The sequence below is a fragment of the Rhinolophus ferrumequinum genome, chromosome 9 (genome assembly GCF_004115265.2).
Source record: "Rhinolophus ferrumequinum isolate MPI-CBG mRhiFer1 chromosome 9, mRhiFer1_v1.p, whole genome shotgun sequence".
Classification (NCBI taxonomy): domain Eukaryota; kingdom Metazoa; phylum Chordata; class Mammalia; order Chiroptera; family Rhinolophidae; genus Rhinolophus; species Rhinolophus ferrumequinum.
Genome location: NC_046292.1, coordinates 37,221,292 through 37,241,301, shown reverse-complemented (window position 1 = coordinate 37,241,301; position 20,010 = coordinate 37,221,292). Strand labels below are relative to the sequence as shown.

Below are 20,010 nucleotides of genomic sequence, written 5' to 3'. Positions count from 1 at the left end.
AAACAAGCCTCAATAAATTTTAAAGAATCGAAATCATACAAAGTATGTTTTCTGACCACAATGAAATGAAATCAGAAATCAATTCATGTTAGGAATTTTGAGATATTTAAAAATCTGTGGAAATTAAACAATTCACTAAAATTAACCAATAGGTCAAATAATAAATCACAAAGAAAATTAGAAAATATTTTTAGATTAATAAGAATGCAAACATAACACACCAAAACTTATGGAATGAAGTGAAAGCAATGCTTAAAGGGAAATTTATAGCTATAAACACCTGTTTTTTTAAAAAAAAGTAAAATTTCAAGTAATAACACCTAACTCTCCATCTTCTTAAGAAACTAGAAAAAGAGGAACAAACTAAAACCACAGGAAGCAGAAGCAAGAATATAATAAAGATGAAAGTGGAAATAAAATTTAAAAATAGAGAAAAGCAACAAAATCAAAAGTTGGTTCTTTGAAAATATCACCAAAATTGATAAATCGCTAGCTAGACTGAAGAAAAAGAGAGAAGACTCGAATTACTAAAATCAGAAGTGAAAGTGGCGCTATTACTATTGACCCTACAGAAATTATAAGATTTAATGTATGAGATTTTCAAAAAGGTTATAAAAGAATACTATGAACAATTGTATACCAACAAATAAGACAACCCAGATGAAATAAATTTTTAGAAACTACCAAAACTGACATAAAAAGAGACTCTGAACAGACCTGTAAACAAGTAAAGAAAATGAATAATTAATTGTAAAACTTCCCACAAATTATATTTTAAAACTTCCATGCCAAGCCCAGGTGGGGTCAATGGTGACTTCTACCAAATATTTAAAAAGCAATTTAATACAAATCTTTCACAAACTTACCCCAAAAAACCAAAATAGTAGAGAATACTTTCCAATTCCTTTTATGAGGCCATTATTACACTGATAGCAAATCAGACAAAGACATTCTAAGAAAACTATAGATCAATATTCCTTAGAAATAAAAAAGTAAAAATCCTCAACAAAACACTAGCAAACCAAATCCAATATATAAAAACACACAAAACCTTGGCCTTCATGGAACTTACATTCTAATGGGTTGAAATGGATAATAAACAACATAAACATGTAAAATATATGGTAAACTAGATGATACATGCTAAGAAGGAAAAGAAAAAAAGAAAAAGAAAGATTGGGAATCATAATTTTAGGTAGGGCAGTCAGAAAAGGTCTCAGTGAGAAGGTGACATTTATGTCAAAATCTGAACGTCAAGAAGCAACTCTACGAATATCTAGGGGAAGAGACTTCCAAGCAGAGGGACTAAGAGCAAGCTAAATAAGAGGAAGGGTAGTAAATGAGTGTGTGGGGCTCATGGGGGAATCAGATAAAGGCTAGCAAACTGCCAATTATTTCCCACAAAAATCAATAAAACAAAATTTCAATACACTAAAAGAATTCTGATAATCCATCTAGAATTTGCTATTAAGGAATTTAATCTGTACCAAAACTGTTTGTTTTTATTATCAATTTTAACTTATGAGAGATTTTAATAATAGTTTCCTTAAACAAGAGCTGTGTTAAATGAAAAGTCCCACCTCAGTCCAAAGGCAGCCCCAAATTTCATACAGAAACCACTATATTAAGTATGATGACAAAATATATACAATACTACAAAGCGACAAACACTTTTAATTGCTTTCATTTCAAGAATCTGCTGAAAACATTCCACCAATCCTAAATTTATTTGCCTTTTCCCAAAGGAGCTAGAGAAACAAAGATTTTTGCTGCAAGACTCTCACAGGATTTAAATGTCAAAAGATCAACTGCTATACTATTTTAAGAGTTTTGTTCAGAATAAGAAAATGGAACAAAAGCCTTAAAACTAGTTTTTGGGTTTTTTTAAGTCATCAGGCTAGAGTTAATAGGTATAAGCAAGCTGTAAAGTTAAGTATTCAGACTAAAAACAAGGAAGGATGCAGATTAAGCATATTATTAAAACCTTTTTAATGATTAAGTCAGTTAAATACTCAGTGGAGTTTATCTAACCAGGTTGTTGAATTTACGAAAGTTTAAAAATAAGCTAGATAATCTTGTCAGGTAAAGTTCAGGCTGCTTGAAAGTATCCAAGCACAAACTTGGATGAGTTTAGATCACGCCAAGTGGTTCTCAAAGTGTGGTCCACAGATTTCCGGAAATCCACAAGACTCTTTCAGGAAGTATATGAGGTCAAAACTATTTTCATAGTATACTGCATCATTTGTGTACACCTGAAATTAATACAATGCTATATGGCAACTATATCTCAATTTAAAAAGCAGTATTTTCATACCACTAAAACATAACATCTTAGTTTGCCTGTTTCAATGTGTTGACATTCGTTTGCATGGATAGGCACATTTGCACACTGCAAAAGCAATGGTGGGAAGAATTGTTTGCACCTTAACATAAATCAAGGCAGCAGCACCAAATTGTACTAGTCACATTCTTCACTGCCATGCGCTCTCAGTCTAAAAAAAAAAAAATGCCAGTTTCACTTGACTGATGAAACAATAGAAATTATTATTTTTGTTAAATCTCAACTCTTGAATACATGTCTTTTTAATAGTCTGTGTGACAAAAAGAGAAGTACAAATAAGAAGTACAAATAAGAAGTAGTTTTGCTGCATACCAAAGTGTGATGGTTGTCTCAAGAAAGCATTTGCACAATTGTTTGATATGTGAACTCCATTAGCCACTTTTTCCATGGAACATGATCTTCAAAGAAAAGAGGGAGCTCAAGAGAGAGCAGAAGTATCAGAAGGGGAATCAAAGAAGAGAAGATAGGTAAAATCTAAGATATGCTTCCAACCCTCCAATAATTGACAGCACAGCCTAGAAGACAACTAAGTTTAACATTATTTATTTATATGTCTGTCTCTTCAATAATTCTTATCTCAATCAGCCTACTATGTTCTAGGAACTATGCTGACTACTAACTATTGAACTGAACCTGAAATATTAAGCTTTTCTGTTGTAAGAATCCACAGGACTCTAGATCAATGTGGTACTTACTATTAGCAGCAGAACCCTAATAACAGTACATAGAAAGTGCTCTGATTGAAGTTAGTAGCCAGAAGATCACTGCAGATACACCTACCCTATGACCTTGCCTTGTGTCTCCCCTTTACTTATTCTCAATCATGATTCTGTAGACCCCTCTGATCTAATTCAACCATATTTTTTCCAGATTTCAACTGATTTATTCTGTTTCCTTCCACACATGCACATGTATCTCTCTACACAGGCACACACACAATACCCTCCTGAGCCGATTGTTCCAGGATCCCATAATCCTCCCAGTGGGACTTTTATTTCTCTAATGCAGAGTCAAAGGAAATCAATGGGGCCCCTCCATCAAGTCGCTTCTTATTTTTCCCCATTGATGTCTCTTATTTCTTTCCCTTGTCTAATTACATTGCTAGTTCCTCCAAAAGTGGTGACGATGGACATTTTATTTTATTTCTGACTTTAATGGGAATTCTTTTGGTGTTTCGCCATTAAGCTTGATGTGGGTTTTTTACTATATGCACATAATTAAAATCAAGAAGAGACTAGTAGCTCCTTAACGTGGTTGTTATTGTTCAATACTGGTCTATTCTTAATGTTCTTTTTTACTGTGATAAAATATACATATAACATAAAAATTCACCATTTTAAACACTTTTAAGTGTATAGTTTAGTGGCATTAAGTATATTCACATTGCGCATCATCATCTCCATCCATCTCCAGAACTTTTTCATCTTCCCAAACTGAGATTTATACTCATTAAACACTAACTCCCCATTTCCTCCCTCCCCAAACCCCCTGGTAACCATTGCTCTACTTTCTTTTTCTCTTATGTTTTTTTTAATTTTATTGGGGAATATTGGGGAACAGTGTGTTTCTCCAGAGCCCATCAGCTCCAACTCGTCCTTCAATCTAGCTGTGGAGGGCGCAACTCAGCTCCAAGTCCAGTTGCTGTTTTCAATCTTTAGTTGCAGGGGGTGCAGCCCACCATCCCATGTGGGAATTGAACTGGCAACCCTGTTTGTCGTTCAGAGCTCACACTCTAACCAACTGAGCCATGTGGCTGCCCCTCCGGCAGCTCGTTGTTTTCAATCTAGATGTGGAGGGCGCAGCTCACTGCCCCACGTGGGAATCGAATCGGCAAGCTTGTTGTTCAGAGCTCACGCTCTAAACAACTGAGCCATCCGGCGGCCCCCTTTGTTCTACTTTCTGTCTCTATGAACTTGCCAATCATTATTTCAGGAATGGGAAATTCTGAAAGGCAGAGTGACTTTACCAAGGTGACCTAACTGATTTCTGGTAGATAAAAGTCAAAAGCAAGCAGTTGGAAAGAAAAGTGGTAACCATCTGTAGCCAAACAGATTCACTTCATTTCCTTTTTTGCCTCGGGCCTAGCCTTGGTCTGCTGAATTTCTGCAAGGTATTTATTTGACAAAGTCTCTCACAATCTTTTAATGGACAAATGTAGAAATTTGGGTCATATATCAATATGTTTAATGAATTCTTAACAGGCTAAATAGTGTCAATCATTAATACTTATCTATCTGAATGGCATGTCCTGTAACTTGATTCTTGATCCTATTCTGTTCAACGTTTTTATTAATAATTTGGACGTGGCCACTTGTACTACAATGATGAAATCTGTAGTATGATATGAAAAAAAACGTGACAGCTGAATCTGCTAGATCAAAGATCAGCATACAAAATATCTAATCAAATTAAAATGAACTAAATCTAACATGATGCTTTAGAGAGATATATGGTTCTATATTTGTGCTCGAAAAGACCCAAACTATTGAATGATCTGTTATAGAAAAAAAGCCAGGAGGAAACAAGCTTATATAATCTCAGGCTATGCTATTAGAAATGTACATATTGGGGTGGGGGGAATTACACACTGCAAGCTGTATTGATCAACAGCATAGTTCATTTCAACGAACACTCACTGAGCACCTACTACTCTTTCCCCGAAAATAACATCTAGCTGGACCATCAGCTCTAATGCGTATAATTTTGGGGCGAAAATTAATATATATATAAAAAATTAATATATGTAATATATTATAATATTACATTATATTATATATTATATTATATATTATATTATATCAGGTCTTATATTAATTTTTGCTCCAAAAGACATATTAGAGCTGATGGTCCAGGTAGGTCTTATTTTAAGGGAAACACGGTACTATGTGAACAAACCACACTTGAAATACTGTTTTTAATTCCAGTCCCAAACATGAGATTCATGTCACATAATGACAAATATTTCCAAGAGAAAATAACCAAGAAAATAAGATGTCTAGAAGTTTTTACTTATAAAGGATAAAAGCAACTTAGGAAAATTTAATCAGAAGATAATTATAACAATAATACCTAACTTACTAATACCTAATTTACCTAACAATAATACCTAATTTACTTAGCACTTATATGTGGCAGTCATGGCGGTGTGTCCCTTGAATCTCCATTCAAGAATGTGATACGGGTTTTCAGCTGCTAGGCATTCAGTTAGCTGACAGCCTCCAGCTGCAGTCCCTTCAGGATCCCTAGCTACTAAGCTGAGACCACTCTCTTTCTGGGCAGCCCAGCCAATGACTGATCACAGCACCAGCACTAAGGCAAAGCCACTTCTGTCAAATGCAGGACTCCTCTAATGAAAAAGTTTTGCTCGGGAGTCTTCACTGGGTCTGAGACTCTCCCTGCCCATTGTTTCCTCCCCCCTTTCCCATCATAGGAGACCTCCCCATCCCCCATATACTTCTTGCATTCTTGACTCTGTTTTGGCATCTGCTTCTAGAAGAACTCAAACTGGCACAGTTGGTACCAGAAATGGAGTGAGAAAGCAAAAGGTAAGATGGAGTTTGAAAACGAGATCATTTATTGTCCCACTGGCAATGAGAATCTCATTCTGGGTGGTATATGAGGCAGGGACAGTTCCTGGCACAAGCTGGTGGCCCAAATGCTAAAACTTTCTTGGGAAAATGTTCCCAGAGAGGAAAACTCTGAATGATGTAATGATTCCAGATATTTGAAAAGTGTGAAGAAAACAAAGCATATAAGAAAAATGGAATGGGCTGGCTGTTAGGTTGCAGGGACTCCCTAGAGGGGGCAGATAACAAACGACTGGAATCTAAGTGTGAAGGCCAGAGGGCTCTCTAGTAACTTACAAAGACGTCTTTATCACTTACAGAGGGAGAGCAGGAAAAGATAAGACCAACCTCAGGATAAAGACTGCAATGCTTCGAAGATGGCTGAATGCTCAGCCAAGGCAGATCTGTTATGTCAGAGTCAGGTCCTGGTTTGGAAAACATGGAAACCTGTTAGATAGGGACATCTACGATGGTTGTCCCCGAAGATTTTTGATTCTCCAGACTCCTCTGACCTCCCCCTTCCCCCCCAAGAGTCTGCAGAGATAACATTAACACTTCCCACTGCGCAGGAACACACTTAAGAAGCCTCTTGCCTGCGAGGCAAGATGGCTAAGTCCTCAAGATTAAGAACAGAGCAACACAATAGCCAAAAAACAATGTATACACACACACACACACACACACACACACACTCACTATTTGTATATATACATATATACATAATTTATAAATTTATGTATATAAAATATAAATATATGATATATTTACACATTATTTATGTATATATTTTATTATATAAAATTTATGTAACATACAGGATTTCCCTAAGTCCTTCCCTAAATGGACCTACGGCTATCTACTTAGGTGACCATATAATGGAAAAGGAAAATACCCAGACACATAAAGAACTATTGGTCAGAGTCTGAAATGACACTACTATCTGGAGACCTAAAACATCCCTATGGCCCTATTACAAGGGAAAGAATACAGAAACTAAGGAATAAATAGAGTCCTGGCCGAAGTCTAGCTGACAGTGGATCCACTGGTCCACAGACCCACCCACCAGTCATTTCCCCAGTGCCTGATCATATAAATGGGATTGGCATACTTGGCAGTTGGGGTAACCCCCACCCTGGGTCCTGGCCTGTGGAGTAAGAGCTACCATAGGGGAAAGGCCCAGTGACACCTGAAAATATCTCCCCATCCCCCAGCCAAAATAGTAAATCCAAAACAGTATTGAGGAGTGAGTGAGTGAAGGTAAGAGGAATGGCAGAGATTAGCGCCACCCTTAAGGATGTCAAAGACACAGAGGTAGTGGTCCCTTTCATGTTTGTTTAATTCACCAGTCTGGCCTCTGCAGAACCAGTTGGATCCTTAAGAATGATTAAGACTACTGCAAGTTTAACCAAGTAGTAGCCAGGACCATAGCAGCCATGCCAGATGTAGTATGTTTGCTATAGCCGATAAACATGGTACATAGCATGCAGCCATTGATTTGGCAAACGAATTATTTCCTATCCCAACCAAAAACAGTTCACTTTCACATGAAATAAACAATAGTATACATTCAAAATTTTGCTTCAGAGTTACATTAATTCTCCTACTCTGTCATAATCTAGTCTGGAGAGATCTGGACTCAGAACAGCATGTTGATCCATTAAATCAATGACATGTTGATCGTGCAAGATGAGCAAGAGAAGGTTAGCATGTTAAAGGACATCGTAACATACGTGTGCTCCAAAGGGTGGGAGAAAAACTCTACAAATATTCAAGGATCTGCCTTTTCAGTTGAAGTTTTAGGAATCCAGTGGTCAGGGTCATGCCAACACATCCTCTCCAAAGCAAAAGACAAACTGCTGCATCATGCATCCCCCACTACAAAAAAGGAAACACAACATTTGGCAAGCTTCTGCAGATTCCAGAGGCAACACGTTCTATACACAGGAATATTGCTGTGGCCCATGTAATGGGTAACATGAAAGGATGGCAGCTTTGAGTGGGGGAAACAACTCTGTAGCACGTCCAGATTGCAGTGCAAGCAGTACCCACACTACTGGAGGTATAAATGCTGAGAAAAGATGCAGTTAGAATGTATAGCAAGCCCCAGAGGGAGAATCACCAATGCAGGCTCCTGAAGTTCTGCAGGAAAGTCATGCTATTAAAACAATTCCTGATATAGTAATGGGCTCTGGTAAGAGATAGAACGCTTGACCACTGAGCACCATATGTCCACAGCTGCCCATAATGAGTTAGGTTCAATCGGACTCTCCAAGTCATCAAGTCAAGTGAGCTCAGCAACAATCCATTATGAGATGGAAAAAGTACATCAAAAATCAAACCCAAGCAGAACCAAAGGCCACAAGAAAGCAACGTAAGTAGACAGGCAAGACTTCCTGACACCTATCACAGTTCTATCAGCACCCTTTCCTCAGCTCACACCTATAGCTATTTGGGGGAATCCTATATATATGACCAACTTAAAGAGGAAAAAGATCCAAAGGTTGGCTTATAAGTAGGTCAGCTCAGGATGTGAATGCAAGCTAGGGGGAGAAAAAAGAAGAAGGAAAAAAACAAGCTTCAAGGCATGACCTTGACAATGGGAAGGGAAAATCTTCCTAAGAATGGAACTTCAAGTAACACACCTGGTCGTGAACTTTGTGTATAAAGAAAAGTGGCCTGAGGTAAGAATACATACAGACTCGTGGGCAATAGCAAATGGACTGGCTAAGGTCAGGGGGCTTTAAGGAAAAAGACTGTACAAGCAGAGGCAAATGAATGAACATATGGGAATGGGCACAGAGCATGAAAATCTTTTTCACGCGTTCATGCCCACCAGAAAGCATCCAATGCAGAAGAGACAGTGAACAACCAACTAGACAAAATGACATAGTTAACGTAGTCACCCCAGAACTGGCATGATGAGGACATAAATGAAGACATCACTATATGGCATAAATGAAAATGGAAACAGGAAGGAGGCATGGACTCCCACTTATCAAGGCCCAATCAGTCTACTGCCACCTCTGAACACCCAACCAATGAGTAACAAAGACCAACAGCGAGCCCCCAGTACAGCACTATGCCTTAAACTGACCAACCATCCACTAGGTGGCAAGTTGACCACATTGTGTCCTTCAGAAAGACCAGTGATTGACCCTCACAGGAATGGATACATATTCCAGGTATGGGTTTTCCTTTCCTACCAACAGAGCCCCAGCCACACCACTAAAGAAGGGCTTACAGAGTTCCTGATTGACAGACATAGAATCCCACATAGCATCCAAACAAAGGAACCACCACCTCATAGTGAAGGAACTGTGGTAGTGGGCTCATAACCATAGGACCCAGTGGTCTTGTCACATAACAGCACCACACCAAAGCAGCCAGCCTTACAGAGTATTGGAATATCCTACTGAAGATACACGAGATAGATGTTCCAGTTCAGAGACAACTGGATGTGGTACATGCACTGATTCAGAGCCATGTGCCCAGTAGGAAGAACACATGAATCTAAGAACCAAGGGGTAGAAGCAGAAATTGCTCCCACTTACCACCATCCCAACAGTCCACTAGAGAGCTTTGTGCTTCCCATCCCTGCAATGCTGGATGCTACAGAGTTAGAGGTCCTGGGCACACTCCTGCCCAGGATCAAGATCATACTGAACGACGATTTATAGCTGCAGCCTGGACATTTGGAACTCCTGGTGTCCCGGGACCAGGCAGCAAGAAGAGTAATCACTATCATGGTAGAGTTAATTAACCCTCATCCTCCAGAAGAAGTAGAGCTGCTGTTACACTGTTACTTAATGGGAGCAAGAAGGAATATGGGTGGAACCCAAATGATTCATTTGGGTACCACTTGATACTCCCTTGCCCAGTTGTGACTGGGAATGGACAAATCCAACCACTCCAGCCGAAGAGTACGGTTCTCAGACCCCTCACAAATGAGGGTTGGGTCACACCACGAGGTAAACCACTACGACCAGCAGAAATGATAGCTAATGGCAAAGTCTGCCTCACTAACTTACTTCTTCTAAGTTTCCCATTAGGAAGAGAAGTCCATGGAACATTGGAGAAGCTTCTCTCAGAAAAAGTTTGGAGACATAGATCCATGAAGTACAGGAAATGGTCTGTGGTAGTCATTTGGATCTCCCTTCAAAAAAGAACTTGCATTCGGGTGCAACAAGCACAGTTAGCTAACTTCCAGCTGCAAGCATGTTCAGAATTCATCTCAGATTTCCAATCCAGGCCATACTCTTCTTGGGCAGCTCCTAGCAAGTAACTAGTCATGGTGGGTCCACTAGAACCTGGCCATTTCTCCCAATGCAGGACTCCTCTAACAAGCAATTTTTGCTCTGGAGCTCCCTGCTGGGTTGGCTGAGATTTTTTTCCCCCCACATCTACATCACAGACTGAGGCTCTCTTTCATCAATTTGGCTTCCTTTTTGTTTCCTTTCACAGGCATTCCATTCTATTCCCCATAAAATCTCTTGCACTACTAATGTGTCTACTTCCCAGGAGACCTAAACCAACATACTATAATTAGCTCTTTATGATTCAGCTCATTTAACCCACTAAAGTTACAGTACTGTTAGTCTCATTTTACAGATGAGAAAAACTGAGGCACAGAAAAGTTAATTAACTTGTCCAAGATCACACAGTAAAGGCAGTGTGGAGCTAAAATTTGAGCCCAGGCAATCTAACTTCAAAGCCTGAGCTTTTAATGACTATGCTCCGGAAGACAATACATTATCTTGTCATCTTTAGATATTAAGGTGAGAGAAATTTCTCTGTATAATTTTAGAGAACAAAAGGATATGAGAGAAAAGCAGATTTTTGGCTAAATATAAAAGCAATTTTCTAGTAATTAGCAGTAACCGACCACAGAATAAGTTCCTTCGTAAGTAAGCAGGGCCTATCGCCTGAGGGTTCAATGGATATTGTGAGCGTAAGGCTTTATAAAATAGATAAAATTTGACCTAGATTAGTATAAGGTATACTGCTAAGTATTAAGTGGGAAAAAGGGGTCCACAGCCACTAAGTTTGGGTAATATACTGCTGGACAAAGTTAAACAAGTTTCTTTACTTTTACTCCTCCATTTTAAAAATACAAATGTGTATTTGCAAATGTCTACCTGAGAGATATAGTAGCATGCTGAAAAACCCAAACTTATTTGATTAAAGAACATTTCCTTGCTCCTGGCATAGGATGATTTCTTCCCAAAGTCAAGATTCCAAGGACTCCAAAAGAAAACGAAACGAGGAAAAGGATAACAATTTTCCAGCTAGTAACGACATCATCTGTCTATCTAGTATGTGTCAATATCAGTATCTCCAATACCTCCAGGGTGGGAAGACTATATAAAAATGTTCTCACTAAATTGCATTTCATTCTTCTGAATACAAAACATGCCCTCCTTTGCTTTATCAACAAACTCTGTGAAGATTTACAATAATTAGTCCACATTTCAATTACTGAATTCTCACTTTATGAGCACTATAAAAGCTCTAATTATTTCACGTGTGCTACTGGTGATGTGGTTATTTTCATATAACATAGTTCTAGATGCATTTTTCTCAAACACATACACACTATCACAAGAAAGGGCAGAAGAAAAGAGGTAACAGGTAGAGATAGAGGCCTCAGTCACAAACTACTCATCCAGCTAATTTTCAGAGTTTCTATGTTTGTATTCAGTAATACATTCTCTTTATTACAGGGAAAACTTTTACATAAATTACAATCCCTTGATCTTGGTTCTCCTATCTTCCTCAGCCCACTGCCCCCACTCCCGTGTTCTGTTACGTCATTAATGCCTGGAGTTGTCTACATGCTGTTTATCTTTTTAAAATTCAGTTCTTTAGAAACACTGAATAGAATATCAGATGTGAAAGGGAACTTAACATCTAGTCTACCACTCATTTTCAGATCAGAGAAATGAGGTCCAGGGATCAGTTATTAGGTTTGTGCAATAGTAATTGCAGTTTTTGCAATTATTTTTAACCCTTTAAACCGCAATTACTTTTGCACCAACCTAATATATTTTTCTAATAATAGCAAAGCAGGCATTTATCTGCTTCAAAAATACCAGTATGTGCAATGTTTTACCACAATAAAATATTTTTTAAAAAAGAAAAAAAAAGTACATGAAAGCTAAAGTTCCCAAAACACACACACACATACACACCTCTTTCTTACACAAAATGCTACATGCTAGTAGTATACTTCAAAGGCAAATATCCACCAAAGTCAATCAACTAAATTTGTGCTCTCCTAATATGAATACTTCCTAAAGCACTACAAAAATTCTAACATAAACAGAACATGGGGAGGTTCATATGATGAAAAAGAGTGTGTTTATAATCAGAGATACATAGCTTGAATCACCATTGTGGGCTTTGGAGAGTCAAACTGTCCAAGCCTCTCAGTTTGCTCAGTTGTAAAACAGGCATAAATACTATGATATTACAGAGTCATTTTAAGAATCAGAAATAACATACATAACACACCTAGCAGAAGGTGGCACACTGTTGACAAAGCTTTTGTATTACATAAGTAATACAAGGCAAAAGAAATCAAGGAAAACTTCATAAACCTGGAATCTTGGAAGGATTAGATAGTGCAGCATGCAGGAACAGGAGTGAGGAATGATTAGGCTGGAACCAAGACTTGAAGGGCTGTGCCACATTAAAGAATCTCAACCTTGTTTTTTAGACATAGAGCAGAAATGTCCAAGGGTGACCTCATAATAACCTCAAAAACAATTTACCTCAGCTATTAATTAAAAAAACAAAACAAAACCTATGGGCAGTTAGTATATCACCAGAATCACAAAAAGCTCAAATGATGTATTTTGAAGTTTTAAGGTTTTTCTCAAACTGGCAGTGTTTTACTTCGATTATTTTTTAGGGGCTCTTTCTCTTGTTTAATTGAAAATGAAAAATGAAGACTAAAGTTTACATAAATCCTAACAGAATGTTTTCAAAAAACTGTGATACTGCTTGCTCTTTATTTCAATAAAAAAAAATTTTGAGATAGGCTCAGCTGTACTTAATAAAAATAATAAAAAATATATACCATTTACTCTTTATTCATTTTAATAAAAGGAATTCTGGCAGATAAACTACCAAACCTTAATCATGAGAGGTTAGAAAAGAACCATATTACAACTAGAAAAGCATACCTTTTCATTAATCCCAACAACAAAAAAACTCCGGAACTGCTGTTTTTTTGTAACTTTATATAGAAATTATTGCATCCAAAGCAACCAAAAGATTGTATAACAAACCAGTGCAAGCTCACTGGTTTCAGCTCACTCGGTTCAAAGTCAGCATTAAGAGACCTGAAAGTGATCATAATTAAGTGGGAAAATACTGTGGATGATCCACTGAATGTAGAATGAAGGCCCAAAACTTGCACTGTTTACTCAAACAATGTATCCCTACAGTATTTCCTAACTATTTTGAAGCAACTTTAGAAACATGAGCAAGTCATTACTGCTGTCTTTAAACTGCATCCTACAAAACCCTCATAGAAAAGCTTTAATACCTCGAATGGGAACAAATAGAGGACTATGCTACATAGAAAAATAAAGATCAATGACTAATCTGTATGTATATAAATTATATATCATGGAGAGGTAATCTGTCAGTGCTGAATGCTTAGAAATATTAATCGCTAAATATGCAACTGGACTCTAACTTTTTAGAAATATTTTAGCATCAAAGGAAAACTAAACCTACGGCAAACAATTTTTTGTTAAGTGATAATTCTTAGAATATAAAATATAGCTGAAGTCCCCCCACCACTATACCCATCACCACGCAATTCGGTTAACCAGTTCCATCGAGTTCTGCTTATGAATGATGGTTATGGTGATGAATGGATAAATAAAATGTGCTACATCCATACAATGGATTATTTGGCAATAAAGAGAAATGAAGTACTGATAAAAGCTGCAACGTGGACAAATCCTGGACATACTATGCTAAGTAAAAGAGGCCAGTCACATATTGTATGATTCCATTCAAATGAAATGTCTAGAATAGATAGGCAAATCCAGATGCAGAAAGCACATCAGTGGTTGTTTAGGACTGGGAAGCCTGGGGGGGAATGGGAGTGACTGCCAATGGCTATAAGTTTCTTTTTAGAGTGATGAAAATGTCTAAAATTAGATAGTGGTGATTTGCACAATTCTGTGAATATACTAACAGCCACCAAATTATATACTTTAAATGGGTCAATTTCATGGTATGTGAATTATATTTCAATAAAGCTGTTACAAAAAAAAGAGCCTTGTCTAATAGTTTAAATTTAATTGAAATATATGTGTTCTTTGCTTCACATTTCACAGCCTCTCTATAATTGTTATTATTTCAAACTGCCAGAACCCACAGCTGAATACACGCAAACTTTCCCCAATTTATTAAAAATTCTAGACTCAGTTTACCATTTTCTTAGGTCTTACTTCCTAAGACTCCTTCCCTCAAAAGGTAATAAATTTCCATTTAAATTTAATTTTTTTAAATCTAATGCATGGATTTACTACTTCTGTATTTTAAAAAATGCAACATAACTACCATCACAGGGGCGGCCGGATGGCTCAGGCTCAGTTAGAGCACGAGCTCTTAACAACAAGGTTGGCTGGTTCAATTCCCGCATGGGATGGTGGGCTGTGCCCCCTGCAACTAAAGATTGAAAACGGCAACAGGACTTGGAGCTGAGCCGCGCCCTCCACAACTACACTGAAGGACAACTTGACTTGGAGCTGATGGGCCCTGGAAAAACACACCATTCCCCAATATTCCCCAATAAAAAAATAAAAACATTAATAAATAAGAAAAATCTACCATCAGAGATATTAAGTTAAGGATAAATAATAGGAGAAGAGAAAATATGACAAATCACTATACAATTACTAACTAAAGAAACTACTATAGTCCAAAGCGTAGGTCCACAAAAGCATGTTTCAAGCTTAAATAAACAAATGTGAGGATTTTAAATTAAAAGGCAATCTACAGAAAAAATTTTAAGATTTTAAAAATAGTTCTGTAATATAAAATCCTGAATGCCTCAAAATCCCCATCAACATTCATTAAGTTCTCCTTTTCCCTTGCCCAATATGAACTGTCTCGCTGATTATTACATACTAAGAATGTAGCTCTATACCGGGGATACCAAAAAAATGTATACACGTGACTTGTATTCATCTTTTGTTATCAATATATATTGAGTATTACAATTTTAATACTGTTTTTTCCTTTCTTAAAATGTGTGTACATTTTTTTGGCACCCTCTGTATTAACGCAAGTCAGATACCAAAAACTCAAAGATCATGTAAAACTCAGAAAATAATTTGTAATAAGTGTACCCTATACAGTAGCTAATTTTTAGCTAAAACTCAAATGGGAAATGTATATAATAAGATCAAAATAGTTTTCTATCAAAACTTTCAAAGAATTCCAAAAGTAGACTCATTCTCTAAATAAATTAAGGCTACCAAGTTTTAAGTCACACAGAAATTTCAATGCCTGGATTTTGTTTTCTCCAAAAGGAGGAATGCAAATGAACATTTATTGAGCACCTTCTATGTGACAAACAATGAGCTAATTGCTTTTGATTACCTTCATCTCATAGAACCTGTTCCACTTCTCATTGAGAGGTGCTATTATTCCAGTAGTATTTAAGAAGAAACTCAGGATCTAAATGTCATATTGCTCTAAGAGTTGTAGTAAGGATTCCTGCCCACATTGACTCCATACTCTGCACCACATAATACAACTAACAACCATAAAACACACACACACACACACACACACACACACACACACACAAACTCATCATCATCCCTTAAAAAACGTAAGAATTTACGTTAAAATGTTAAAATCCAGGAAATTATCTTTTTATAAAGCTTTGTGCCTTGCAACTAGTCTGTGTCGAGCACCTTACAGGTATCAAATAAAAGTTTACTAAATGGAATGAACAGTGGTAGATTAGCAACACAGGAAGAAATGGGATCATCTCCACCCATTCTGTCTTTTTAAAGGAATTAATATAAAACTATCACTAACAGAACATACACAATTACTTTCTTAAATAATAAAACTCTGAATCAGGAATTGGAAGAGAAAGGAAAGACCGTATATAAAAATTATTAATATTCTTAAAGAAAAGCTACTGAATTAAACATAGAATCCTTAAAGAGAGATCTAGCATGTTCTACACCATTACAACACTTGCCTGACCCTGCCCTGTAACGATTAATTAAATATGTCCTACTTCCACAATTAGCTACCTGCTAACAGAGACCTTGGTCGGTCATTTTTGTGTTTCTCAGAACACCAAAGAAAAGACCTCACACTTAAAATTAACAGCTAAAATTTTATAATGATCTTTTACAGATTAAAAAAAATTTTCAGATGTACTTACCCTAAAAGTCTTACAATATAACTGTCTGCATTTTACAATGACACTGAGATCCAAAGAGACAAGTGCCAAGGTAACTGACCAGGTATCCTTTTATAACAACACTGCTACCACAAAGGGCTCTCAAATGTTTGTCGATTGAATCAGCTGTCCCTCGAAAATCATCCTTTTTCTTTCTAAGATTAAAGCACCATTATCTGTTGCTATGAGAAGTGATTGTATTGGCCGCTTAAGATTGACTGATAGCTTTGCTAGTAAACAAAAATGTACTTTCATTCAGCTTGCCAAGGTTAGTCAACTTTAAACTTATATCAGTGATTCTCAAACTTTACTAGGACTAAGAATAGGGGTGTGCTTGATAAAAATAAAGATCCTTGGGCCACTATCATCCCTAGAAATTCTGATTCAAGGGGCCAGGATCTGTATATTTTAATAAGCACCCTCAGCTGATTCTAATGTTGGTAGTCTTTGGGGACACACTGAGAAAAACGGAATTAGACTATTAAAAAACCTCAATTAATCTACCAAATATCTAATCAAGCCAATTTTTTACAATTATAAATAGTTAAGCAAAATCTTACAAAAACAATACAGGCTACCACATGTAACAGAATAGGTCCTCAAAAACATTTACTACACCAAACCTCCCTAGACCTCAGGAGCTTCCCATGATGCACTGGGGTCCGTAGGTCCTCACCATGTTATTCTGTTTTAACTGATGAATTTTTATAGATCTAAAACATTTTTATAGATCTAATACAAACACCTGGATGTTAAACAGTAAAATGGAACAGCCTGCTAACTTTGAACCTAATATGCAGAAATAATAATTTAAAAAACACCAACAGTGCAAACCCATTTTAAACTTTAAATGACCATCAAAATGTACTATGAGATTATGGGTGACCTTTCCCCCATTAAATATTTATGGAGAGTCTACATAGGTACTTTTCTGTACTTTTCAAGTTTTCTACTAGCATACTTCTTTTTTTCATGTTTATAGAAGTTTTAAAAGTACTTATTATCAATCCTACAACCTTCACATACCTAACAGGAAAACAAGAATAACCACATTTATCATAAACCACAAACACCCATATATCTGACTTAGAGTATCAAAGTGTAATCGCTAACTTTTTTTTACATTAATACCAGAACAAATTATTTAAGTTCTAAAATTCAGAATAAACCCATTTCTATCAGGTATCGGTTACTAGTATAGTCAGCACGACTTTTTAAAATCATCTCGCTATCGATGTATCTATTTAGGTAGAACATTTTTGAACCGAGGACTGAGGCATTAAAATATTTACACTTATTGGAGGAGAAGGGGCGGAGGGGAGGGTTAGACCTTTGTGGTATATACAGATGCATATATCTCTATATGTCGAGATATATATATATATATATATATATATATATATATATATATACACAGATATATGTGTATATAATTGTGAGAGCATTTATCTAGGAAACTTAACATCGTAAAGCTGGGATGCAGCTTTCTCCAAGGCAGACCACGCTTCGAGGCAAAATGTAATAGAAGAAGGCACGGATGAGCTACCGGCAGGTGATGAAATTTCACCTCAAATAAGACGCAAAAGGCTGTTTTCAACCCAGTCAGATCCTGAACGGCACTCCAGGGGTACCAGGCGCTTTCAGGGTCACTCACTTTCTGCACTCCAATTCCCACCCTACCCTCCCGCCCCTCCCCCCGGGACTCTGCGGGACTCAGTATGCGGCGCGGAAAAGCCAAGGCTGTTTGCAAACAGGCGTCCTCTGCCTCCCTCTGGGAGGTACGTGCAGGGCCCGGGGTAAGAGGCTGCGCTCTGCCCGGGCCCAACCCAAAGGATGGCAATGCCCCTCCAGCCCACTGCTCCACACATCGGGCCGCGCCGGAACCGAGGCCGGGGCGAGGGCTTCTCGGTGGCGCGGGGCCTAGTCGCCCCCCACGCGCCTCCAGCCTCCCAGGGGTCACGGGGAGAAGGGGCTGAGGCCGAGAGCCGCGGGGTGGGGGAGGCTGCCGCAGCGGCTGGACGCCCCGTCCGCCCGGCTAGAGGGCTGCCGCCAGGGCCCTCCCTCCCCAGAGGCCGAAGACCAGCGAGCCCAAGATCGCGCCGCGCCACACTCACCTCGAACAGCGGCCGCCGCCGCCTCAGCATGGCCCGGGGGGTCGTCCCTGAGCCGACAGCGTCCTCCGGAGGGCACCGGCGCGGCCCCAGGCGCCGCCGCGAAGCCTCCCACTCCAGAAGGGGCTGAGATCGCCGCTGCTGCTGAGGCCCAGCGCCTGCCGAGCCGCATCGAGCTCCCAGACCGCCGCAGCCACGCGGATCCCGGAGGAGCTCCGCTGAGCAGGGCCGGGGGCTCAATGCTGCGGCGGGACTACAGAGGTGCTGCAGGCGGGGATCCTCCGCGAAGCCTCCAGCGTCGCCTTGGCCGCTCCTGCCACCGGCGCTACTGGGCCACAGCGCCCCCTGGACCCCAAGCCCCGCTACCGCAGCGGGACTGCGGCGGCCGCCGGGGCACGACCGTCAGAAAACGCCAGGGAGCGCAGTCTGGAGAAGGCCCGGGTGGCGCGCGCCAAGCACCGCCCACGGCCTCCCGCCGGACCCCAACGACGCCCCCCCGGAGGCGGAAGTCCGTAAGTCCCTACCCACCCTGGCGACCCCGGGTCCTCAGACCTGAGCACCTTTGTACCTTTTTCTTCACTCCAGGACGTTTGAGAACATTCCTGTCACTCCGACCCGTACCTGAGAGTAGGAGTGTGAGGGAATCTCCTCGTTTTCATCTCTTGTGATTCCAGGGGTATCCCTTCTAACCCCTTCAGTGTGTCTGGGTGTAAGAGTGACCCAGCACCAACCCTTTTACACACACACACACACACACACACACACACACATCCTCTCCCAAAAACAGATGAAGGAATTGAATTGTCTTTGACCTCAACTTTTCTGGGCTCTACTCTGCAGATCATTACAGAAATTTCCTGCAGATACCAAACCTTTAGGCCCTAATACCTAAATGGGTATTCCCCCAAATGGGAAAAAGATAATATTCCAAGCAAGAGAAGAGAATAGCCAATGGGTTGTCCTGAAATTCATAAACAACTTAAAGGTAAGAAAAGAATCATCCATCTTTTCTAACTAACCCCCTCCCTCATTCCCACCTTTACTCTTCCACCCCACAGCCCTGAGGAAATTGTTATATTGTGGGAGCTGTGGAATCATTTTTTACATATACCCCATATTCAAGCCCACTCAAACTCTAGGGTGCAAATATCAGAACCAAAAAACAAAAGAAACAAAAAGATCGTCAGAGGGGAAGTAGGGAATAAATTCTCCAAATACTCTTTCTCAAATTTTTCCAAATACATTATCATAGAGTGGTATAGTAGAGTGAGCAGGGATTTTGGTAGCAGACATATCCTCATACTACCAATTCTAATTCTGCCATGTTTATGACCCTGGGCAAGTTATACATTTCTGAACCTCAGTTTTCTAATGCCTACTTTGTTAGTTGTGAAGACTGGAAATAATTTATGTAAAGGAACTGACCCATAAAAGTACTTAAGAAATGTTAGTTCCAATTATTGTTGGTTCCAAAACACCCTCTCAGTCTTCCTTAGAATCAAGATAGTTCTCACCTGCTTTTGTTCTTTTGATCTCAATGTGTGT

At 38.9% G+C, this 20,010-nt stretch overlaps 2 protein-coding genes across 4 annotated transcripts in view; one reads left to right on the top strand and one right to left on the bottom strand.

The window, feature by feature from the left end:
- Positions 1-18,785, bottom strand: part of ZFYVE9 (zinc finger FYVE-type containing 9) — a 133,090-nt gene extending 114,305 nt beyond the window's left edge. For 2 of the 3 annotated variants that reach the window (XM_033115833.1, XM_033115832.1), the window contains exon 1: positions 18,469-18,784. The gene's annotated coding sequence lies outside the window, so the exon portion shown is untranslated. Of the gene's footprint in view, positions 1-18,468 lie in introns of all 3 variants that reach the window. The other variant, XM_033115834.1, reaches the window with a different exon arrangement.
- Positions 18,073-19,386, top strand: LOC117027071 (translation initiation factor IF-2-like). Its single transcript, XM_033114492.1, has 3 exons — positions 18,073-18,132; positions 18,279-18,977; positions 19,306-19,386. The coding sequence occupies exons 1-3, from the start codon at positions 18,073-18,075 to the stop codon at positions 19,348-19,350; spliced, it is 804 nt and encodes a 267-aa protein (XP_032970383.1). The 3' UTR covers positions 19,351-19,386.
- Positions 19,387-20,010: the final 624 nt, after the last annotated feature.